Raw genomic sequence first — 26,066 nt, forward strand, 5'->3', positions numbered from 1 at the left:
GGGGGTTTCCTTTCTGTGAACTATCTGCACTGTGCCCAGTGAAGGATTTCATATGCGCACAAAGGTGACAATTGAGGTTTAAAATGAAGGATTTTCGAGAAATAAAGACGAGAGAGTGCGTTTGTCAAGAGACCCTTTGGCTTGCAGCCGTCGTGGGCCCTCCGTTAAAATGTAAACTACGTCACCGCTTCCGCCCCCTCCTCCTGCTATCCCTCCCCCTCTCCTCTCCCGCCTCCCTGCCCCGGCGTCGTTGGAGCTTCTCGGCCGCCTGCAATCCAACATGGAGTAGAGAGAGATGGGGCTCTAGCGGGGCCACCCCTCGGCAACAGCAGCGACGACGCGCTTTTTACGCACAACTGGAACCGGAGTCGTCGGTGAAAACATGCGCCTTAGGACTTAAAAACGGAGTGTGTGCCCTGTGCGCCCGTGTGTGTGTGAGAGAGAGAGTGCGTGCGAGTGTGAGTGAGTGAGTGAGTGTGTTTGGGCAGGGAGGGGGGTGTAATAGAAGACCGGAGCTGGATTAAGCTACAAAATTGTCCGTTCATGCTAGGTGATGGTGTGTTAAAGTTATAGTAAAGCGGGCATTCGCGATCCAGAAGAAAGAGGGTGGCTCCGGGGGTAAAAGAGGAAAATTTTAGGGGTAAAGAAGACGGAGGCGCAGCCAGTCGAAGGCAAGCAAAGAGCCGACACTCGCACAAAGGCGCAGGGGGATTTATGCGGAATTGGAGACAGAATCGGAGGAGCCACGGTGAAAGAATGACAAGCGAAAAGTATGCAACCGCCGTGGTACATTACCTGAGGTGAAACGAGAAAATGATAGAAGAAACACACCCAAACGAGTAAGTACTGGGACTCAGAAGATTTCTCTATATGTTTACTGCTCTCTCTTTTCTGTCTTTTCCCCCTTGCTTCCCTCCGTGACTACAAGTTAGAGGTGATTGGAGCAACTTGATGGAATGTGCATTCTGTGCAGATCAGTTCATGGTGTATGCTTTTTATTAATATTCTTTTTATTATTATTATTATTACGCTCAATTGGTTGGATTTGCTGTTTGATGGTGCTGTGAAGTAATGCATTGACAGTGCTGTCGAAGAGGGTTTTTAGGGCCCCCACCTCGGTGTAGACTCCAGGCTTGGGAAGGCAAGAGAGAAAGGAGAGGGGAGTGGGAGGAGGAGGAGGGGAATAAGCGTGGGTGGGTCGGAAACATTTTCTGAAAGGATCTGAAGCGAGAGAGCAGGCCCCTGTTGCAGCGTAACTTAGAAACTCCAGCACGCCCAGAAGTTACACCTTTTATAAATACACGCTCGGCGGCCAGCTCGCGAATCTTTTGTTTGTGCGTAGCTCAGAAGAAACAAACAAGCAAAAAAAAAAAAAAACACTGAGCGGCGATTGCAAGGACATTTTCGCTTTGTTTTAGTCACATCTGTGTGTTTGTCTCTAACCGAAGGGGAAGTCTCACAGGATGTGAGATATCCGATATGCCTCATCCGCCATCTCTTTCTCAATCGCCCTCATTTGCATAGCCTACCACGCTCCATTCATAAAAAATAGCGATCGTAAACGTCGACTCAGCCTTAAAAAAAGAAAAAGAAAGAAGAGAGACTGGTCCGTTTTTCCTAAACTGGAAACTGGCGAAGTTGTGTTTGACATGCACACGCGGGGATCGTGCTTTTTCTTCTGCGAACTATAGCTTCTACAAAGCTGTTCACTGCCTAGGCCCACAGATACGTTCGTGTGCGAACCGATGGGCCTGTACTCAAGCGGTTAACGCTTAGAATTTGCTTAACAGCAGATTAATATGCATTGTGCTACCTTTACACTGTGTAGGCTGCAGAGCGCCAAAACAAATATAGATTATATAGCCTGTTCCTTTTTCAATCCTGCAGCCTTGTCAGGAAAAAAAACATATGTACAGACATACGAGCAGGCCTGCCAAACTATTTAATTTACTGGCTCCTGTTTGCATTTTTACAGCTCTGTTAGCCTAGCTGTATCGTCAGCGTCTGTCTCTGTCAGTCTACACGGGGCTGTGCTCGATGGGAATGCCTGCCTTGCAAATCTGTTGAGGGGGGTGGAAGGGCGAAGGGCACCGGAGGGGATGTTTGCGCTGCGGTGGCGTGACGCCGGCTCATTCATAAAAGCCTTCTAACCTTCAGCGCGTCCCCATTCATGCCTGCCGGCCGTACTCTGCTCTACGAAGCCAGCGTATGTGTGTCTGTTCCCGGTCCCAGGGTTTGAAAGAAGCAGGGACTGCGACCAAGCCTTTGTCTCTGCTTGTCATATGTTGCCAGACACACATTTGGGGTGGTGGTGGGGTGTTAGATGCAACCAAGAAATCAAACCACGCTTTGCTGTCTTGCCTGTCTTCTGAAACTCTGCATTTCCTGTATTAACATCTGTGCTAACTGTATCTTTATGGCCTTGTTCTGAGTCATGTGTTTCTGATAAACAGCGTTCTCATGGTGTGATGGGAAAAAGCACTCAAAAGAACCGTGGCTGATTGACCATCAATTGGCAAAAGAGGCCTTTTTATGTTTTTATGATTCATTATTTTACACTAAAATGGGCAAAAAGATCAGTTAAAGTTCTTGCAGTCATTAAAACCGGCCTATATAAGCTTCTAAATGCAATAACAGTAGATTTTTTTTAGTGGCAAAGACTTTACAAAAGTGAAAATAGACGCCACCGCATGGCAAAAAAACTGCTCAGGATCGGTTAGGGGAACACTCAAAGAGCCACAGTATTTCACAATAAACATCAGGTGGTTTTAATGTATGAACCTTTGGCTGCCAGATTTTAATTTATCTTTTGGTTTTATTTTATTTTTTCTTTTGGACTGAATTAGACTGTCTCAAAACGTCTGACAGCTGCAGATTTGCCATCGCAGTCCATATGTTTGTATCTAAATAGGAATATAGTCAAATAAAATCACCAGTAACAGGCCAAGGTTTTTTAATCCACATCTTTCTCTAATTGGCTTTTTGTTGCAGTAATAACTTTATTCTGCACGGTACAAAATCTCCTTTTTTGTATTGTTTTTTTTAATGTGAACCACTCGGCTATGTGGCCTCATAAAGGTTTTTATTGTCCAGTTACTGGAAGGAAGTGATCGGCTGTTGTTATCTGCAACTTTGCGTGTTGTGGCTTTCTTATCAGAAATTACACTTTTTGTGGGATTACAGGTGTGTCAGGAAGTAAGACACACCTTTTTATGTCATGTTGTGCAGCATTGTCACTGCTTCTTTTACAGCTTCAGTTTTATTGTGCGTCTTTAGCTTGTCTTTGTTGATCCATGCTATGGACATGGTCACATGCCCATGTGTCAGCCTACTATCAGCAGGCATTGTGTTTAGTAGCGCACACACATAGTTTTTGAGAGGATCTTTTGTTGACTGCATACCTTAAACTATAATGTCACTATCCTCTTTGGAGGATGTCCCTCTTTTGCACCGTCCTTCTGGGGACATTTATTACCTTTTATAGAAGTAGAAGCTCTCCCCTGCACCGAGAGTCACAACACGAGCCGAGGACGTATTGATCTAATGTGAGCTGCTGCAGGGTCAGCATGTGCACAGTCAGTATTAGACAGGAGATGTCCAGTGACATTCAGAGAAGGTCAACGTAGCATCGAAATATAATCCCTGAATAAAAGCACTCATCAATTGACCAACCCAGGCGTTAGCAGGCCTGCACGTTCCCCCAGCAGGATTGTTCTGTTCCTCGCACATAATGCTTTTCTCCATTAGCAGCATTCGACATAACAGAGTATAATTAACCTGACAGGAGTTTTAGGGCAAAGCTCATCGCCAAAAACAGAGTAGAGCTAAGGTTAAGATAAACCATAAGAGGTGTCCCCACTAGCACGTTTCATTAGTGCATGAACCGTAATTAGTCATGTTGGAGCTGCACTTTTGTAACAAGTGCACGTTATGTTAAAGAAATACTGCTTACACTGTTATGAAACCTATTTTGTTGGCTGTACATGTTACCTCAGCTGGCCTTGTCTCTTGTTTTGTAATTCAATAAACGAGAACACTCTCAGATAGGTAGTTAGTGCAAGCTTTTTAAGAAAGCTCTAGCTTTAAAGTCCTGCTGTAAAGTTCAACATTTTAACACCTCGATTGACTCGCATTTTTAGTTAGTTTGCCCTGTGGCCTTTCAGGGAACTACAGGGCTGTTTTGGCATGTTTATTTGGGCTGTTTGTTTGTTTTTTATGGAAGTTGAAATGTAATGTATTTATTGAGGCCTTTGTCTTTTGTGTGTAAATTGACCTTGGGTTTCTCTAAGGATGCTATATGATTGTTATTATTCATGGAAAGTTGTTTCTGCCACTAAAAAAAAGTAAAAAAATAAGTTGAAATTTTGAGACACATAACTGAAAATTTAGACTTTTTATTTCTTTTCTTTTTTTAGTGTTGGAAACAGACTTTCATATTTTTACCCTCAGAGGTTGCCAATGAATTCTAACATGATGAACACAGTGAAAGGGTATATTTTACACAAAGTAGGATCTTTTTGTAATTTCAACCATAAAATGCTCCTAGTTCAGACTTAACTTTAATGTGTTTGTGCCATTCACCCTACCTGCCACCTAATATGAACTTTTTCTGCTCTTTTAAGTGGAAAAGCTCATGTATGTCGCTTTAGGAATGCTTGCAAGGGTTGTTTCACACTGTATCCGTCATTTACCAGTAAGATCACTAAACATCAAAAAGTTCTCCGAATGTGTTGCAGGATTTATTGCAGCGAGGGCAAAACTCAAACAGGAGACTTTGCCTCCATGTGTTGGGAGTCACTTTGCATTGCCTAGCAAGGCTTTGTTTGTTTGTTTGTTTCATTTGGAAATTTTTCTGTTGGTATTTTAGCATGCTTGGACGCATTCTACTGTCAAACTTGCATTGTAGATGGCTAACTGGTCTTTCATGTATACAGTGTTTTCATATACTGTAACAAGAGTACATAAATATAACAAAACAGTCTGGGAAGCATGCATAGACCGACCAACTCAGTGGTGGGAAAGAAACTCAGATGGGCTTGATTAGCAGCTTCTCTTTAATGCTATGTTAGAACAGCAGAAACACGATAATATCCTAAAATAAGAAATACTCTTTGTATTAACCAACCTGCAAGACAGATGCAGTACTTTGAGTATCATTGTTAGTACAGCGGCAGTTTATTTAGGTTCATATCTGGGTAAATATCAAGTCCACATATGTGGATACACATAATTAACATAATAACTTCCTTTACAGACCTTTTGCATTTCTTCTTTCAGTCTGTACTCCCTCTGCACGCACACACATATGCACACATCATGTGGAACAGATCCCTTTTCACAGTGTTTCCTGTGTTTTACAGGGCAGCTCATCACTGGTTGCTATCCGGAGCCTTTATATAATGGCCCGAGCTGTTTATATCGAGAGACTAAACAATGGAGCCGGATTGTTTGTCTGTTTTTTTACTAATCTCTGCTCATCAGCTGACTAGATGACCAAGATTATAATAGCTCAAGTTTTCATTCACTCCACTCTGTGTTTTTCGCTTGTCACACCACATGTAGAACAATCCATTGGGCTGGTTACTGAAAACACTTCTTCTCAGTGTGTGAACCCTGTGAACTCCCATTTCGTCAATAACCACTTTACGTTCGTGCTTAGTTTGGTTTGGTATTTCATTACCCTAATAATTTACTTAAATCAACACAAACAGTGCAGTTTGCATGCATGCAGTCGGTTATTTTGTAGATAAATAAAACTGTACTGTGGGTTTTCTGTTATCCTGGCTGATTATTAATCTCAAACCTGTTGGCATTTATAATTTAGCTTTTCGTCTACCAGTGCCATATTTTCTTCTTGTATGATGGCTAAAATAATACAAGTGTGTTAGATAAAATGAGAGTGTACTTTGATTACTTTTTTACACTTGCTGATAACACGACCTAAGACTTTATTTTGCAAGTTTAAAGGGAACCTACTCTACTTTTCCTTAATGTTGCCCATGCAGATTAAACATACTCAGTTTTTCAAATAATGAGATCATCGTATGTACAAGTAATTGTGAAACTCTAGGTTTCAGACAGTTTTTTCTGCCCTTGGCTACGTATTATGTCAAGTTAGTCATATGAGGCTGTGAGCACGAGCGCCACCCACTCACTCTTGAAATCTTTTGTTTGCGAGCAGCACCCAGTTAAAATAAAGTTGGCTAAAACAGGTAGTTTCAATAGATGGACTGAGGGGCTGTGCCAAAGCCCGGTATACGATAAATGAAGCGAAGCCTGGGAGCTAGTTCAGACAGGAAACTTGAGCTGTACTGCCTCATGCACGCAGTTCGAGTGTGCATGAGGCAGTGCAACCCACCTCTCTCTCCTTACATCATGCACCAAACACAACTACCCCAATGTGGTGGTCTATTTGAGTTGAAGTATTTCCCACTTCTCCTGCAGACATGTCGGTGCATTTCTGCCTGCTTTTTCAACCCCTCCACCACCCCAGCATCCACCTGTGGGATCCAGGGCGATGTTTACTCATCGCTCACTAATTTCCGTGTGTGTGCAGGGAATGAGAAGCCTGGAGCCCAAGTTCGGACTTTGTTATTCTGCTGCAATAAACCATTTCAAACATGAGTTTTCTGACTGAATAAGGATTGTATTGAAGTGTTACTCTGGTAGTAGAGTTACAATCAAATAAAACATTTAATTCAAAATCAGAACAATAGATCCTATTATTCACGTCATGTACAAAACAATCTCTTGTTTATTCACCTTTGCTAACCTTAGCTGAGCAAACTGGTTTTTAATTGTGAAATAAGTTCCACCACACTTTGTGAGATTCACTTTCATTTCACATAGTTTCAAACCAGATGTTTCAGGATAAAATGAAAAGTATTCCCACACCCATGAAAAGAGAAAAGCTGAGGTTGGTTAATCCCAAACAGCATCTTGAAAGATTTCAGCCGCTCATGTGTAGCGGTAAAAATAAGTATATTTAAACGAAGCCTAAATAGAACAGATGTCCTGCTGTTTATTATGCAAATAACTTTCCGTTTCTTTAATACCCTGGAGTAGCAACACGGGTAGACCAATCACAAGATAAACCATTGACATCTGACAGTTTAGATGTGAGCATCTACCTGATTAAAAGACCAAAGTTGGCACAGATGTAGATTACAGATGTAAAGACGATTAAAATAGTTTCCCCCCCTCCTTTCACCGATCACTTAACGGGTGGCCAAAGTGTCAGGTTTTAACGGAACCTAAGCGGATATCTGGTAAAGAGTCTTAAGTTGGTTTAGTCGCCTTTAAGAGGTTTAGAATCAGCTTTATTTCAGTAAAGTTCATGTTTAGATGGAGGTGCTGCTGCAGAGTCACCTTCGCACCGATGGCTTTCTCTTGGTGTACAAACACAATGCCGGAAACACTGAATAGCTCAGCGCTCATGTTCTAACTGGTCATTTGGAAATGGGATGTTTTCCTTTAACACTTCTCTGAATATTGTTGACCTCTCTGATGTCAGTTGACCCATTCGCACTCATTCACACTGGCAGCTTGTGCTGCCCAAACATGTGACCGTTCCATATAACAACAGCTGATTGACAGAAAGCTGATCAAACTTCCCCCGAGGAGCCTCCGGTGTCAATAATTGTGAATGAACTCTCTTCACCCAACCCCCAACCCCCACTCTATTGCCCTCTGAATGAAAGCCAGAACAGGAAAGAACAACATTGTAAGATAATTCCCCATACTACTGAGATTCATAAATCTATTTTCATATTGTTTTTACGCAGTGTGCTTTATAGCGTGCCTCTAATTAATGTACACGCTACTCACCAATTGTAGCAAGCTGCCTTGTAAGACACGAGGAGTTGTCTTACCAAGACTTTGATAGCAGCACACATTTTTGCCCACACATTTGATCAGAAATACACACCACTCCACAGAAGCTGTTTGTCACACATCCTGGTTAGCTCTGAGCTCCTTACCCCGTCTGTAAGGCCCAGCATGTTGACTACTTGTATTTCCAACCTTCTCTTTCAGTCATTACTCAAATCTCAAGACTGTGGCTGTGCTCTGTCCTCACTACAACAGTCTGGTACAAAGCTCACATTACCACTGACGCCCTGCCAATCTAACAGTCCACCTCATGCTCCACATATTACTTTTTTTTGCTATAGCTTCATGTCAGCATTTCCAGGTCTAATTGCCACACACATGACGTCCATGCTTGCACCTTTGCACAGAAATTATCATGCACATGAAGACTAGCTACACTGATAGCCTGCAACCTTATCACAAAATGAGAGAAAGCAGACAGAGGGGCATTGCTGTTTTCTGGTTAGATTTTTAATTTTTTTTTTGCTTAGAACTTAGAGGGTCTACTTTTGTCTTTTTGTTTCATTGCGTGAATTTTTGTTGGTGAAAGAGTGCACAGTGGACGTGAGGCTTGTGAGTTGAAGATAGGGGAGTTCAGGGTTGCCACCACAACCCTTGTGCCCTAAGCTCTACGTTCTTGTGAACCAGAACGGTTAGCTTAAATAATGCATCTAAATGACACAATGTTCACCTTTGTTCAGTTCAGTCATTTTTGCACATATAGGAACAACTATATGACTTAATAACATTTTACTGATCTCTAAAGCTGATCTCTAACCACTCTTACAACTTCATTTCTGGTCACTCTGAAGTAAACTAACACATATTCACACATGTTTGGTCTGAACATGAGTGAAGGAACTCACAAATTTCAAAGTTACAGTGATGTGAAACAAAAAACATCAAGTCGAAACATTTAAGAAATATTTAATCAGCTCTGCTCTACATGTGGCCTTACTCACAGCAGTTACTGAGGCGGAAGTGTGAAACACTGTAAGCATTCAGTACAATAAAACAACCCTTATTCTGATGGACCTTTTTGTCACTTCCTGACACAGGGAGCATGTGTGTTGTGTTCAGATGTACATAGAGACGTGGGTGTGTGTATGTGTTCTGTTGATCAGGCAGAGGCGCGGCCAGCTATTCCTTATCAGAGGAAGTATAGCCACTGTTATCACACATGGTTGGGCTGCCCTCACTGGCCTTTTTTTTATCTGTCAAAGATGAGTTGGATTCCAGGCCTGATAACCAGTGCACTTCCGACCCCCTTTCACTGTTTTATTGCAATATTGTTACACACAGACGACATCAAGTATTGTCGGGGTTTGGCTATCTGTGGAGCACTTTTAACAGTGTATAATCTAAAAGAGTGTATTCAGTGTTTTTGTGGTTCAACAGCAAGTGTAAGCAAAATGGGGAATTTAAAACAGTTGAGACATAAAGGCAAATAACAATGACAGTGCAATAAATAGTTTTCACTCAACAGGTGTGTACTCCACCCACATCACATTTCCTTATTAGGATGACTCTCTTATAAGGTGTGGAGCAGGCATAAAAATAAAAAGAACAGAATGATTACTGCAATGAACCACTTGAACCGGAGAGACTGTTCTTACAAGTTCATGTTACACTGAATTGTTTAGACTTTTAGAGTGGACATGGAGTTCTAGCTAATGCAACAAATGCGTGTTAATTTAAATGAAAAGATGTTTCTGTAAGGATTCTGGTTTTCTGTTTGTTTGTTTGTTTACATCGTTTCTAAAGATTTGGCAGTAATATCTGAACCACGTGTACACAGTGCCATTGGATAGGGAGACATTTGCATTTTCATATCTTTATATTTACACTACTAACTGTTACGGAGCCTTATGCCAGCTGATTGCTTTGGTTTCCAGTAGCAACTTGACACTTGTTTTAGTTGTCATCACAGAAGGTGGAGACCAAAAACGTAGCTAAACTGAAAGTGAATCTGAACGAGTCAGTTTTGTGTTTACAGCTTGCTTCACTTGCCTTCAAGTGGAAAAAGATGAGCTGATGTAAATTTAACAAGTACAGAATTTACAGTTAATAATGTACAATAATAAATTCTACTAACACCAGTAGGGAGTCCCTTTTGAAGCAGAAAAATATGCAAGTAGTTGTGCCTTCTGATAGCAGCTTGGGTGAGGCCAAAACTGTCCTGTGGTCTGGTACAGTCAAAATGTTAAGTGTTAATTTCTTTATGAAAATATTAGGCGTAAAATCTTTACCTCCAGGGTAAAGAGGTGAGAGACCATGCTGCATGTTATCAGCACAGATTACAAATTCCAAGATATTGGTGTGGAGCTTGCATTAGGGTGCACTGCGTTGGTAATGAGCACACGTGAGAGCACCATTCATGCTGAAAGTCGACTTTGCCCAGGAAGTCCATTAATGCCAAACTACATTCTGCACATCTAACAACAGCATGGCTCCATAGATAGAGTGCAAAGTACTGGCCTGTCTGGACTCCAAATTTATAAGCCATTTAAAACATTTAGTGGATTTTATTATACACTTAAAAAATGACAAAGACCCAAAACTCTTGAGCTTTTAACAGGCGAGAATGTTAGTTAAGTGTTCGTAAATGAAGAGGTGATGTAACATTTTGGTAAAGAATTGGGAAACACAATCTTGTTTCTCTTCAGATTATATAAATCTCTCACATTTTACTAAAAACTATCTAAAAATCTTCACTTTTAACAATTTGATTATATTACATTAAATGTTTTATTTATATTTTACACAACATCCCAGCTTTTTTGAAACAGAACTGTGCTCCAGCCTAGATTTTTTTTTATTTCTATTAAGGTAATGGCTACCATGAGCTCAATGAACTTGTTGGTATGATTGCATGCCAAGCTGCTGAATCTGGTGCTGTGAGGTATTGTCAGGCTGTACTGCAAAGCAAACAAAAGCAATTGGCTGGCAACTGCAGTACTGTTTTTCTTAAGAAATGGAAGCCAGACACACCTTGAACCTTTGACCTGAAGTCTCATATTAAATTAGAAATGGATGTGATGCATGATTTCCTTATCAGCAGGTAGGTAAGCTCAGCAAGCCTTTCTTCTTAACCAAGTCATTTTCTGATGCAACAAACTGTACCCTTATCCCGCCCAAAGAGACTTTGAAAAGTGTTTGCAGTCTCAACTTAAAGCTTGAGATCACAAACCCACCAAATATTAGACAATCATATTTTAGAATGGTCCATGTACAGTTAGAGATGCTGTGTACCGTATGTGAATTCCTCTTTAATTGGTGATTATAAATAGTCTACAAACTATAGTACTGTACAAAGTTCTCAAGAGTCACAGCCTCAGCCGTATTTTACAGATGTCTGTAGACACTCGCTGTTATTCCACTCTCCTGGTAATTTGAACAAAAAAAGTTCAAATTTGTTTTTTAGGGACACACGACGCACCATGTCCAGATATGTCATCCAAAAGGTTTTTCTGCAGCACATTGTTGGTGCAAAAGTATTACTTTATGCCTGTCAAACTGTGTTATACTGGGCAATTTTCATAGATTCAGCTAACAAAAAAAACAGGAGCAAATAATGTATTTTTGTGCAGGCTGCTAGTAACAAAAAGCTTAAATGTACATTTTAAAACTTGGTGCCTTGCTAAGCTTTCTATATGTGTAGAAACTAAATTATTCAACATTCATTCCTAGAGTTAGGTGCTTGAATGATTAACAAAAGAATATTCCTTTGAAAATGGTCAGGTATGAGTACTGCAGTGAAAATAAGAGAAAAAGTAGTGAATGTCCAAAGAAAGCCTTTGACTTTCAGGAAGCCTGGGGAACTATTGCTTAAGACCACTTTAAAAAAATACATGGACCTCAGGCTCCTAAAGAAATGAAGGATGGCACAAGACTTTTGCACGGTACTGTACCTTTTCTCAAAATGGGCGTTGCAGTCCTTTTTCAGCATCAGTACCTCTTGCAACATTCGTGTGGACAGAATTAGATTCACAGTTCCCAAATGTATGTGTCTGTAAGAATGTGTGACCATTCCAAGTGTATTAAATTAGTGTGTAGCTGCTGGTTGTGGTTGTCTGTGTGTCCCCGCCACAGATTATAGGGCCTGTCGGCAGACGGGGCTCTAAACATGGGTCACAAGACAGCCCAAAATGTGACAAGTTCATCTCAGAGAGCTGATAGCTGGTATCGTGTGTCTTAAAGCACATGTGCTTATATAGCACAGAATTTAGTGTTATTTCTGTATGTGGGTGGCCTGGATGTGTGGTTCTGTATGGAAATATGTCATACATGTGTTTGAGTCATGTTGAACCACTGTGGTACTTTCATATAAAAGCAGAGCGTGGATTTTTTTTAAAAACATTTTTCAGTTTAAGAGCAGAAATTATGTCAATGAACCGAAATAGCTTAGTCGTTCCTAAACAGGGGTGCAAATGCTCCAGGGTTACTTCTGTAGTAGCCAGTGGTTAAATGGGTAAAAATGACCTCAAGTGCCGGTGGTGAAAAAAACAGATATTATGATGTAATTATAAGATTGAGTGCACCTGAATAGGTTAGAAATATTAACTAAAAATAATGGGTAAGCAGTAGATACTTTGTACTAAGATAATTATAGATAAATGTTTAAAACAGATAAGCAATTGAAAAGCAATTTAATTGGAAGAAAATACATACATATATATTTTTGTCTTATGAGCAGTGGTTGTCAGGTGGTTCTGCTCTGTATCCTTAGTTGTTTCCCTTTTGCAGACACATTTGACACTACAAACATACCATAATCTGCTTGTTAACTGTATTGTATCGTCAACCATATAGATGTAAAACTATATTACCGCCTGTCTGACCTTTTGAAATTAATCTTGTCTTGTTTTTTGTCCATGATTAATAGTAAGCTTCTTTTCTTAAATTAGTACACCACCATTTCTATTTTTAGATTTCATTTTTATTTCCTTTGTTGCTACTTAATTTTTCCACACGGTAAAGTAGAGCTCATATAATAATTTTTACCTACGCCTGTTGTGGCTTGACATAGCAGATGAATAATATCTGCCTACAGAGTGTATTGCTATAGCCAGAAACAACACATGTGCATCTGTCTACTTTCTAACCACATACCTAATTAGTATTGCAGTGGGGCTGGATCATATCCCAGCTGACAGAAAGAGGCCATACATACTGGACAGATCGCCAGTCCATCACACGGCCAATAACAACACTAAATCTTTAATGCTTCACACTGAGTAATATTTCTTGCCAAGTAGATTTTGGGTAGTGTCTTTGAGTTTCTAATTCAAGTAACTTTAAATTTCTGAATGGAAACAAAAGCTCAGGAGTTGTGGGTGAATCTCTGGTTGCCTTTCTGTTTGTGCAGTTTGACTGCTGTCACCTAGTCAGTCTGTCATTCACTCAATTTTATGAATGTGTGTGGGTGGGAGCTGGCGAACCAGTTTTGCCACCTGTGTGTGTAGGTGTGTGTGTGTGCATTGAGTCCTTAGTACTGTTAGCTAATTATATAACAACGCTTTTCTCATTCACTCCCACTCATCCTCCCTCCCTCACTTCATCACTCTCTTTTTATGTTTGTCGTTATCTCTTCATGCTTCTCCCCCACACGCGTACACAAACACACATGAACGCACACGCAGCACAGCATCAATAGTTCATACATGGGTACATGCATGTGGATTGCAACCATGTCCATTGTGTACACGTATAGTGGTGACTGTCATGCTTACACATAAGAATACCATGTATTTTACTATCAGCCTCCGGTGTATTGTCTCCGGTTTCAGTTTTTGTCATCTGCTTTGTACTTCTTATAGAATAAACTGTATTATCTGTCAGCTTGTATAACTTGTGGCTCCAATCCAATGTTGTCTCATCTAAATGGTGCAGACGACTCCATTTCCGATTTAGGCACAAAGAACAAAAAGACATAACATGGATAACGTGGGACTTCTAACTAGGCTGCAGCCATTTTGTACGAGTAATTAGTAAATTGTTTTTTTTTTTTATTCCCGTTTATTAACAAGAATTTTTTAAAAAAATTGCAGAAAATGCGATTTCAAGACTTATTTTATTACCACTAATTGCTGCAGTTTGCATGCAAGATGCTGACGTGTCTGCAAAAACTCGCCAACAGTACGATTTTAAAAAAAAGTCCTGTATTTTAAGTGAGCACACAATATATGTGCCTAGTGGATTTATCAGTCAGGCAGTTGAGAGCAATTTTTAAGTATACACTATTTCTAAAATTTCCCTTTGTTAAAAAAGGAATTCAGTTTACAGTCATACTAACGCCCTGCCACATGTACATGGGTATTTTAGAAAACATACTGTTTTTTTCTAAGTATTTTAGTCTTACTTCTATGCATTTTAAGTCACTGAAAACTGAACGTTTGAAAAATTCCTTCCAGAGTTAAGACTTTCCAGATGTCTCCAACGTCAGAAATGTGCACGTTCATTCCCTTTTTTCAGGTCAGACTGTGGGCTGCATTACTGTTTGTAGGCTTCTAAATACACAACATTTCTACAGGGTTAGGGTTCTATTACCACCTGTTGCTTTAGCATGCTTTTCACAGCACTTTGCATCATTTTCTTTGTATTCACATGTGTCCAGAAGTATTTCTCAAAAACAAAAGAGGAATATGTACATTTTATGAGTGGATCTAACCTTCACGGAAGAGGAAAGGCAATTTGTGAATGAACATCAAATAATGAACCTAAATTTTCTGTTGTTTGATGACTTGCAAAAACTTCACATCCACTCAAATCTCCCCACTGTTGTAGGCAATTTTATTTTAATTTATAGTGATGGTAGAGAAATAAAGTGATATGACATGTAATATGAAAATAGGGAAGTTCTTATTGTTTACAACCACTAAAGCGACAAGATAAGGGATGTTTTCACTAATAATCAGAGGGTTACTCCAGGAAAATATGGAGCAGAAGTGATGAGCTATATGATGAGGTTAGTGAGGAGATGATGGGCTGAAACAGCATTTTATTAAATACGTGGACTGTTTTATGTTAAAATGGCAGCAGTTTAACTTTTAAACAAGTTTTAAAACAACATAGCACCATATTAAATTTACATTAAACTTTGGGGTTGTTTGTGTGTGTGCATTCAACTGACTTGTCCTGGTACAACACCTCCTACTTGAGCACAGCGAGGACCAGGCAAAGTCGTGACTTGCAACGCCCTCAAACAGTCTGCCAGGGTGTGATTCCTGCTCTAGAATAAACTCTTAATGCACATTAAGAAAAGCATTGTCAATTTTCACAAGATGGGATAAGATGTTATTTTCTTATCCAAAGAGTTATTGTGTCGCGTGGAAAATATTACTGTTATTTTTCGGTTTGCAATCATGTGAATTTTGCTTTGACCTTGCGTTATCTTGTATTCATACATTTCTTTGGTTTTCCTGTGGAAGGAAATGATTGTCATTCGACATGTTGCCACATTTCAAGCAAACTGGACTGCACTGCAGCAAAACCAGAACCTGATGAAGAGATTAGATAGATACGGCTATAAATTTTACTGATGCTATTTTAGAAACAGTTACGCTTCACAGTATATTAGCGTACACACTAATTTGCTTAGCTCAGTTTGACTGTGGACAAACTAATTTTAGGCTTGTATTGTTAAATACAGAATAGTTTGCCGGCTTCGGCTTTGATGTGATTAAGGTTCCTCTATGACTGCAGCTACAAAAAGTCTATAAACAGCAGTGAAGGTTTTGAGGGGGTTTCCCAGTAACCTAAAGCATTAAGTTGTGTAACTTTATAGCTGCGGAGAATTTTTTTTCTGCCTCAACATTCTCCAAAATCACACTACTCACATAATGGATGATGCTTTTATTTTAAAGCATGTTTTAAGTTTAATGAGCATAATACAAGGGTTAAAAATGATTAGATCCTAAGCTTATCATCTATTGGAATCACCACTCTACTGTCTGGTATAATATAAACACATTTACGTTGCAGTCATCTTTGTGCTAATATCTTCTCTCTTCCTTTCTGTGCAGTGACAGCTACATCGTACGTGTAAAAGCGGTGGTGATGACGCGGGACGACTCGAGCGGTGGGTGGCTGAATCAGGACGGGGGAGCTCTGAGCAGGGTAGGGGTGTGCCGCCTGCTGCCGACAGAGTTGGCACCTGTGTTGGGCTCCACCAGCTCCCAGTTCTTCATCCGTGGTGAACGAATGCGGGACAACCAGGTAAAATACACACACGCATACATGAATGTGAGCAACAACGTGTCTGTTAAAGATCAGAAATGGATCCATGTTGTAAATGGTTGGTGCGTGTCGTATCAACAGGTGATCCTGGATTGCCCGCTGAGGAAGGATCTAGTGTACACCATAGCGACGCCCACGTTTCACCATTGGAAGGTGGAAGACAGAAGGTGCGGCCTATCCTTCCAGAGTCCAGCTGATGCCAGAGCTTTCGACAGGGGAGTTCGAAAGGCAATTGATGACCTGGCTGAAGGTAAACTGTGCTGCAATATAACTATTCAAATGTTTTGACAAGACAGAGAGAGACCTGTCCTAGCACCTATAAAGCTTCCAGAGCTAAAATATGCCCAGTCTCTAATTAAACACACCCAAACCGAAGCTGAAAAGCTTTATTGTCAATCGACGTCAGTAAACAGTCTCCTGTTGGGTTAATGGGCTCATTTGTTAGTTTCAAGTCTTACTGTATAAAACAGGACATTTGTTTTATAGATGATGGTACTTATCTGGGAAAGATAAAGCAAGATATGCTTAGTGGGCATACGGTCTTTGTAGACTTCACTGCTTTGTTTTCTCGAGGTCTGGTTTCAGAAACGTAAGACAGCAAATGCTCGTCTCAAGTCTTTACAACAAACCTTACTAGGTCATGGGTGATGGGTGGCTAAGTCCATCTTTTATATACAGTCTACAGCTGTGGTCAGAAGTTTAGATACACTTATCATATCTGCTTTAAAGTCATTAAAGATGTATGCTAATCATTGGAAAAAGGACAGTTCAAAGAAATCATCAAAGCCGAAAATTACCGTCACATTTATGTACATAATTGGTGTATGTAGCCTTCTGACCACAGCTGTATGTGTGCCCACCATAGTCCACTAAAGGCAGACTTCTTGTTTCAATCCCATGCTCCTCCTGAACTTTAAAAGCTGCAGCAGCTTGCTACTATTTCTCCAGGAATTCCACGTTCTAGTTATGACTAAACCATTGTTTGCGTCTTTCCGACTACATAAAGAAAAGGAAACCACACTACTTAATGAATAAGACACTCACTAGCTGGTTCAAGGTTTGAAGTTTTAAAGCATAACACAATCCACCGGTATAACCAGTTAGTCTTGGCAAGGACACGAATGAAGGTTAAGTATGTGGAGGAACGTGTACCAGAAAGTAAAGTTTGTTTTTTGTCAAGTTAAAAAATTTTGGTAAGGGACAGGATGAGGAAGTCAGGAGCTATTTGATTGCCATGACGTTATCAAAGGACGTCAAAAGATTCTTTGTTGTATGTAAAAATTAAACAACCTGAAATAAAGTTTATTCCCTTCTCCTGTCTGTAGGCTCCACGACCTCCTCTACGGCACTCCAGAATGAGGGGGAGCTGGGTGACGATGACGTCTTTACTGTAAGCACTTTATTTTGCATTAATAACTATGATGGTCACAACTTTTGACTCACAGCAGGCGGCATTACTAAGTTTCAGTTTGTTGTGGACACAGTAGATTGAATGTGTGGTTGTGTGCGTAAAGATTTTGCAACAAAATACGGCTAGCTTACCTAAAATGGGCTTCAGGATCACACGGATAATATCATCTATACAATGTCAGGTCTTCACAGCACCATAATCGCTGGTCATACATAATAAAAGTCTCTGTGATGTCTGTATACAACTCTCAGCTTTAGTCTCCACCACAGAAAAGAAGAAGCCAACACCTAGTGGCTCTAGTCACCACTACAATTGAACTGCTAGATCCAAAAGATCATCAAAATTATTCATCCCAGTTCACGGCGTCATCCATGTGCTCTGTAGGCTCTCTGCTGGCAAAGTACACATCAACTCTGAATGGAAAGATCCAAATCAAATGCTTAAGGCCCGATCTCTGGTAAAATGTTCATGCAAATCTCGTATCCGTTTGAGTCATCCTGCTAACACAAACAAACTAAACCAACACCCTGGCAGTGATAGAAATCATGCAGTAAAAGGCTCTAAATAAAAACAACTGGCCGTAGACTCAGCCAGCTGCTCTGTACTACAGATTAGACAGAGTTGGAGCTTTTCAGACATCAAACCACTGCAAAACCTTTTTAATGTTGTGTGTGAGAACTTCACTGCTCTGAAAATTAATCTCTCACTACCATCATGAGGTAAACAGAAGTAGTGTGCCTCAGTGGTCTGTGTGGTATTACTCAAAGGCAAAAGCTGAGCCAGGTTTTTGTCAACACAGCATCATTTCTCACAATGTCATCTGGAAAGGAACACATTCCTGGATTACTTTGTACACACTGTGTTTACCTAACTATCAGTGCAACAAAACAGAAAATAATTGCTGCTGTGATAACTTTATAGAGTTATAAAACGCTGTTGTGAACATTATAAGCTGTTGCACAGTGCTGTGCCGTTCATTAGGGGTTAAAACGCTGAAACTGGACTTCCTGGATCACATTTCATGTCTATCCAGTACTTTAAACAACACGCCTTTTCCAGCACCGCTACAAGCCTTGTTTTAATGCAGGTCGGATGTTAGTCTGAATGGCTTTTTAGGTGTAGACCTCCATGTGTGTTACCTTGACTGCACTAGTCCTATCTTAGAAGTTCCACTCTTCATAACTGGAGAAGGAGGCAGCAAAATTAGGATCTGGTCTGGAGCACACACTGATCAAATTTATTTCATCCATCGTTCAAAAATTAGGTCTGCTCAGGAGTTCACAGAGTATTCGCTGCCGGTCATTTATACCTGCCACAGTACAGGAAATGTATGCACACATACACACACACACACACCCTCCCGTAATCTGACACAAGGGCCAGCAGGCAGGGTCACAAGGTCACTTCCTGTGTCCCAAAAGCTCCCACTCTCCTGGTGACCCCACCCCCCTCCCCCACCCCCGCCATCCCTCTCCCATTTGAAACAGAGAAACACTACCAAACTAGCAGTTAGCAGCTGTTTCCCAGCTTAGCGCAGGGCCGGTGATTTACGAGAGGAAGTGCCTCGTGGTTCATCTTTGACTCGAGCTGTCTGTACGGGCCAAGACTAATAGGTGCTGTGCTGGGAGCACACAGCCACCACAGAGATGCATACAAACACTTGAGGAGTGGGGGGACTACAGCACTGTCGGAGGGCGGAGCAATCCCCTGAAATGGAGCAGCAGGTTTTCGCTAACAGAGAGGCTAAAAGTGCAACAAATCCACGGCAATTCATGGGTATTGTTCCATAAAATTGACCTTTTTTTCTCCACAAATGAAGACCCAGAAAGCCCACATCCATTTCAGTTAAATCCCCACTGACTTATAAAACAAAACAGTGTGATAGCCTCGATTTTTCCATTTCCCTTGTGGCCTAATATAAACTATTTTTTAGCACAAGGCTCACCCTGTTTGGTGCATGAGTCGTGCTAGCAACCAACAAAGCCTGCCTGAGGAAATATTATGCATTGCCTCACGTCTGCTTTTAAAACTTGTGCTGAAAAATGCCACAAGATTACAGCAAACAGCCAGCAGACCTACACATAGCATGCGACTGCATAAGAGGAAATACTAGGACACAGTCTGTATTTGTGATCTAAAAAACATAGTGGAATTAAAAACAAAAATAGGCTACATGTTGGGTCTGATTCTGAATCTTATGCTTGTGCCAGATATTAAAAAAATAAAAGTTACGGGGAATATTTCCCCACAGACATTCAGAAAGACACTCGAGTATTGTCAGGATCCAACTGGACTCATGAATGAAACCAGGGGGAAACAATTACTGCCTCGATTTGTGTCTTCCCTGCCCATTTTTAGGGTTTCTCTCTCAACATCTCTGTATTTTTCTACCTGACGACTGCTGCATAGCATATTGGAATATAAAACCCCTAAACATGAATATAACAACAACAGCCTTATAGAACATGTCAAAAAGTTACTCCTCTTCTAATGAAATGTTGCAAAGTGTCATGACTGTAAAATCACAGGTGGAACATGAGGGGTTTAGTGCTGCTTGTGTTCTTCTGTGCTAATGACCTTTCCTAAAGTTAGCAGCGGCGGCGGTGGCAGTTAGTGAGGCAGGCGGTCGTAGACAGAGGGAAATGCTGGAGCAAATTTACAGCCTTTGGAGGGATGGGGGAGGATGGTTGGATGGGCTTGGGGGATAGGATGGACATACTTCCCTAAATGATTCCTCGTTCGCCAAACCTAAACTTAACCTAACCCTTCCTCTGTCCCTCCCTTCAGCACATCTCCCCTCTCTGTCTCTATTTTGGCTCATTCACAACAGGGGGAGTGAAAGCTATAGATGCAATTCTGGGCTCATCCCAGGAGAGCGAGACAGGCCTGTTGAAGGATGAATCCTCCCGAGCTTTGAGTCGGGGCATGTTTTGTGTCAGAAAATAACTTGAAATGCCCTCTGTCCAGCCTTGGACCAGAATATATAGAGAGAGAGGATGTCCAGAAATACAAACTCTCCCCCTCAACTCCTCCCTTTGTCTCCCTGTCCTCTTGTGCAGTCTGAGCTTGCAGCTGAAAGTCTGGTCTGTGTTTTGAATTAGATGCAGCCATGGAGGCCAGAGTCAGACTGGTTTCAACCATACCAACTCCTCCCCCAATAATGGCTTCGCCAGGGGGCGGAGCCCAAAGCTGAGGCAGCATGTTATGTTATTTTTGGCAGGCTGCTCTGAGGGCTTTGTAAGAAAGCTAAGGGGAAATTCTCAGCATGGCAGTATCCATGTGGGGAGTAGGATATAATGGGGATAGCTTCAGCAAGACAGACACACACACACACAAATATCAGATCTGGGTCATATAGTTCTGCAGAATAGTTTGCAGCATTGGATTTAGGCTTATTGGAGTGCCAAATATTTATATTTTTTTGGTGGTGGGGGGGGGGGAGAATAGTTTAGGAATAGTTTTAGAAATTCTAAATGATGTCAGTAGCTTCCAAATAAAAGTGGAATTTGCAAATCCTTAAAACTTCGCATTTCATTTAAAAACAAACTATCAGGTGTTGGTACAGAAATCCATTAAGATATTTCCCAAAGTACAGGATGAGACATCTTTCCCGGATTACTTGCTGTAGTTTTGAAAGCATAATGTTTTCACATTCTTGGTCACCACAGAATTTCAGTTGCTCAGTTTTATAATGTCACAATATCACAGGTCCTGAGATCTGATAACAAGCTGAACAGGCTGCCCCCTCTTAGCCCGGAGGATATGGTGTCCAAATGAGCTACTCCTACTCTGCATCCTCCAAAATCCCAGTATGTGCAAAATGTCTTTGCACAGGACGGTTTTAAATCACCTCCCTGATGTTACCTGAAGTGTTCCTGAGCCTGTGAAGTGATTTCCACTTTAGACTCAAAGATCACAGCCGATTATTTTTGGTCTTGACCTTGTTTCTTTCATTCAGAGATTTCTCTGATATTCAGTGTTAATGATGATTAAATGCATAACTTCTGTTATTGAATGAGGTGTGAACTTCTCTTTATCTTGCCTTCTAGAAGTTCATTCACCAATCATGCCTTGATTGGCGTTTGTTCGTGTGGTTTCTTTTTGTGTTTGTTTTCTGTGATTTGTTTGTAAGCAATTCAGAAATTTTAATATATTGAATTGCACAATTAGCTGTATTATGTAAGGACAGCATGCTAACAGCTGGAGTGGTAAGCATAGAGTTTTACATGTTAGAAATATTATCATTAGCATGTTGGCATGTTAGTGTAAGCATGTAAGCTCAAAGGCATGACCATTGCCTATACACATAATGTCGCCTCCAACGGTAGCAATTCTGGGTTCATTGCTTTGCTCAAGGACACTTTATTATATCTCCAAAATGACAAAAGTAGTTGCCATTAATAGAAAATTCCTTGCATCTACAGCCACCCCTCTCTAAGGCAGATCTAGCTTTTTGTATATCTGTCCAGTAATAGTTGAAGAGAAGTTGGATAGTTTGAATTAAAAAAAAAAAATCGAATCTAATTTGTGAAATAACATTTCTGGGAAAACATGTTGGAAATCTCACAGCTGTTGCAGATAGCTAAGAGAAGATGGTCAAGAAAAAGTAAGACATGCAAAAAATCGTTCTTGCCATTGACTTCTTGTGACCAGTCTTCCCCAAAGCAAGACAAAATGCAGAGGATACATTTCAAGCACAGCTTCTCAAACAGAAACACCTGCACCCTTTGCCCCACGGCTAAACACATCTACAATACATGCACTCATATTACAATGCTGATATGATTAGACAAAAGGAGTCCTTGCCTATCAGCTGGTGGCTAACAGAGGCTGACCCCCATTGTGCATGTCTGAAATCGGCAGCGGTCTGACTGTCTTGTGTCTGGCCAGTGTTTGAGTTGGACTGGAGCCCTGATAGACTTTAGCGGAAAGGAGACGGGATACTGTTCACATGTGCACACACATGCGTGGAGAGGTGGAAAAGGGAGAAGGAAAGGTGGAATGTGGAGAAAGTGCGATTGAGGAAAGGAGGACAGGTTGACTGGGGAGAAGGAGATGATGTGTAGAGGCTTAAAAGGTGAGCCTGTGGATATGGTGTGTGTACAGTTTTTCTGCAGACTTTAAAAAAACATTTTAAAGGATGCTTCTGTTTCCACTTTTTTGGATTTAGGAATATTTTGTATCAGTCACTTGATCTTCATGAATGCTTAGGTTTCTTGTTTTCAGTCATTTTAAAAAAAATGTTAATTTAATTGATTCCCTTTTACTTTTATTGTCAAATACCCAGTTCATATGAATATACAAGACAATATATTCATACTGAGTCAGATAAGAGTTTTTGCTGTGAAAATATGTTAAAAAAATAAATTAAATCAAAGTGGTTAATTTAATTGTGATTTTAGGTGTGATGGTTCCTGCAATGTTTTCGTAAGTGATTCTTTGTGGCAGGTGTTGTTAGTAAAAGCTTAACTCGCATATAGCAGTCCAAAAGTGGATTGGAAAACAGAGCTCACACTTCCTGTTTTTCCAATCAGTGCTGCATGGAGGCTTCCTGTTTTTGTTTGTCCAATCAGGGTGTCCTCTCTCACTATTTGTTTGACGTGTGCAATCAGAAATCAGCTTTTCAGCCTGCATCCTGTGTTTGTTTGTCACCTCAGAATACCACAGACAGCTCATCCAACTCCTCCCAGAAACTGGAGACCTCTCTGCAGCCGCTCGAGTCCTCGCCCCTTCCCCAGAGACACAAGTGCCCGCTGGGATTTCACCACGATCCCTATCGGCTCTCAGACCACTACTACTTGGACCAGGTGAGACAAACACGGCTAAGCTGTATCCATACATATTTTATACATATATTTTATGAGTGAATTACTGCCAGTGTTGTTTATGTTATATACTCTCTCTGTTGTTTAGCCATTGTCTCGGATTCCCCGCCATGTCACCTTCGAGGACGAGGAAATCGTCCGCATCAACCCTCGGGAGCGCAGCTGGGAGCGGCCCGCCGAGCGTCATCGTGGACGCCACTCAGATCGCTCCTGGCTCACCGGCTACGAGGACTACCGCCACACAACAGTGCGTGACAAATTCATCAACATGGACGACCCTGAGCCCAATGTCCACTTTGACAAGACAGAGGCGCAGAAGCACGACTACACGTACCCGCTGGCACCGGCCCTGTCGCCCTCAGACTCTGATCCCTCCCTTGGACCCTTAAACAGTAAGGGCCAAAACGTCTCGTATCGCCAGCAGTTCCCGTCTGTGGTGTCCAGTCAGCCTCGCTCCCTACTCCCGAGCTCCTCTTCATCCACCAATGGTGGGAAGGGGCAGAAGGATGACAGAATGGAGCGTGCTCAGTGTGAGCACTGCGGTGAGGCTTTTTACCTCTCCAGCAACCGGAGAGGTAGGTGCCAGGATGCTCCAGACCCGGTGCGCATGTGCATCCGACGGGTCAGCTGCATGTGGCTGGCAGACACCATGCTCTACCACTGCATGTCTGACCCAGAGGGGGACTACTCAGACGCCTGCTCCTGTGACGGGGGCGAGGGTAGCGGGGGAGGCTGTCTGGGCACGCGCTGGTTAGCCCTGTTTGGTTTGTCTTTGGTGGCGCCCTGCCTCTGCCTCTACCCACCTCTCCACGCTTGCCACCAGGTAGGGCTTGCATGCGGCTGCTGCGGAGGTCGACACAAGGCCCTGAGCTGAGCGGCCGTGCTTTGAAACCTCAGAGGGACACGACTCAAACCTAAACCCAATGCAAGGACAGGGAAAGGGAAGGATGGGGAAACGAACAGAAGGGACAAGTGGTCATGGCTGCTTACTCTCTTGCCTTGTTTTCTCTGGGTTTCTCTACAAATTCCAGACACTGAAATAAGCCAAAAAAGAAAAAAACTGCTGGTGCATTTTCTGAACGGCCTGGGAAGATAAGCTCCCCCTTACGGCAGACAGTTCTCTCAGCTCTCCACGTGGCCATTTGCTCTGTTTCTAGTGAGAGAGCACTCTTTTTCAGGGGGCCTTTTTTTTTTTTTTATAGCTGACCTATATGTCATGTATCACATATGCAGGTACTTTATATTGTTATATTTGTACACTGACTCGGCGTCAAAGAACTTGAATTGTTTCTTTGTCCTGTTTTTCATTCTCTCCTTTGATGTACGCGTGGCCATTTTGTTTATACTCTATTCCAATATCAGGCCCGCTCAGCTCAACTCCAGCAACACGAGACATCAAACACTACATCTCTTTGCGCATGTGTGTTAGTGTGCGCGTGTGTGTGCGTTGATGGTATATGTGCATGCTTGTGCGCCTAGGCCTTTTGTTGTCTGTACTGCAGCTTATAGTAAAGCTCATGTATATAGTCTACATAGCTCTCCACCATCAACGTCTTCTTTGTTCACCGAGGCAAACGTGGTACTCATCTTAATCTTCGTCTAATATCCCAAAGATTCAAGCTTTCATCCTATTTATTTTTCTCTCTTAAATTGATCCACCATCAAAAGGGTGCTGGGCTATGATTCATTCACTGAATGAGACGGTGCCTCAAGTCACGCTAGCATCCGCCCCTGCTCCTTTCAAACATTATTTCAAACAGTGCCTAAAATCGCCTGAACCGGGAACCCACTGAGTCTTATTCCAGTCAGATTTTGGCTCATTTTTACTTACAGTGCACTTGGAGTAGTGTGATTTTTTTTTTTTTTCTTTCTTGTTCTTTGCAGAACCTTAGCCAGCGGTCTGTGTTACATCAAGGACTGAAAAATCAATCCAATACCGTTTAAATTGGTGCCCATATGCCTTAAAATGTGGAGTCTCACTCGTCTCTTTTAAGATGTCTGCTATAGCGAAAAGTGTGAGCTTGGTTATGGCTCAATCAAGTCTCACCACATGTTCTTTGAAACTCCATTTAATCTATTTTTGTAATAAAAAAGAAACTCTTTTAAAAAAAGAGCATGTAAACTATGGATTTTAGTTTGCCAGCGAAGTACAATCACCTCTCCCCCGCCTGTCATTTATGTGCAAAAGCAAATGCCAAAACTCGTACAACTCTATTGAAAACATCCAAAATCACTCCCAAAAAAAAATGAATAAAGGTAAAACATTAATGCTGACTTTTTAAAACATGGGACTTGTGGGGTTTTGGGTTTGTGTTTTTTCCACTTTGTATGTCATTTCAGCAATGTGACGAGTCTGATTTATAAAATTGTAAAGAAAAGTTTGACATTTTAGGAAGCACACACAGATAAGACGTGCAATAGCGTCTGTGTGATAAATAAAAATGTAACCTAGATGCGGGATGTGGTTAGCTTAGCTTTGCGTAAACACTGGAAGCAGTAGAAATGGCCTGTCTGGCTGTCTTAGAAGGCACCAGAAACCATCCATCAGAGGGTCTAAGTTGAATCCATAATGTCAAACTATTCCCTTAAGCGCAGAATGTGGTGTTTTAATCCAGAGATTAACTTGCTGAAACCACATGTGACACATGTATGTGCTGTTCTTCTCAGTCCTACAGCAGCACTCGTTCCCTTCAATCCCAGATCTGTTGTATCATCCTAAGCAC

At 41.4% G+C, this 26,066-nt stretch overlaps 1 protein-coding gene across 1 annotated transcript; it reads left to right on the forward strand.

The window, feature by feature from the left end:
- Positions 1-238: 238 nt before the first annotated feature.
- LOC113034860 (sprouty-related, EVH1 domain-containing protein 2) lies at positions 239-24,964 on the forward strand. The gene is made up of 6 exons (XM_026189977.2): positions 239-839; positions 15,894-16,086; positions 16,189-16,357; positions 17,433-17,497; positions 23,176-23,325; positions 23,432-24,964. Exons 1-6 carry the CDS (start codon positions 814-816, stop codon positions 24,215-24,217), a joined length of 1,389 nt encoding a protein of 462 aa, XP_026045762.2. The 5' UTR covers positions 239-813; the 3' UTR covers positions 24,218-24,964.
- Positions 24,965-26,066: the final 1,102 nt, after the last annotated feature.

Source organism: Astatotilapia calliptera, chromosome 13 (genome assembly GCF_964374335.1).
Source record: "Astatotilapia calliptera chromosome 13, fAstCal68.1, whole genome shotgun sequence".
NCBI classification, from domain to species: Eukaryota; Metazoa; Chordata; class Actinopteri; order Cichliformes; family Cichlidae; genus Astatotilapia; species Astatotilapia calliptera.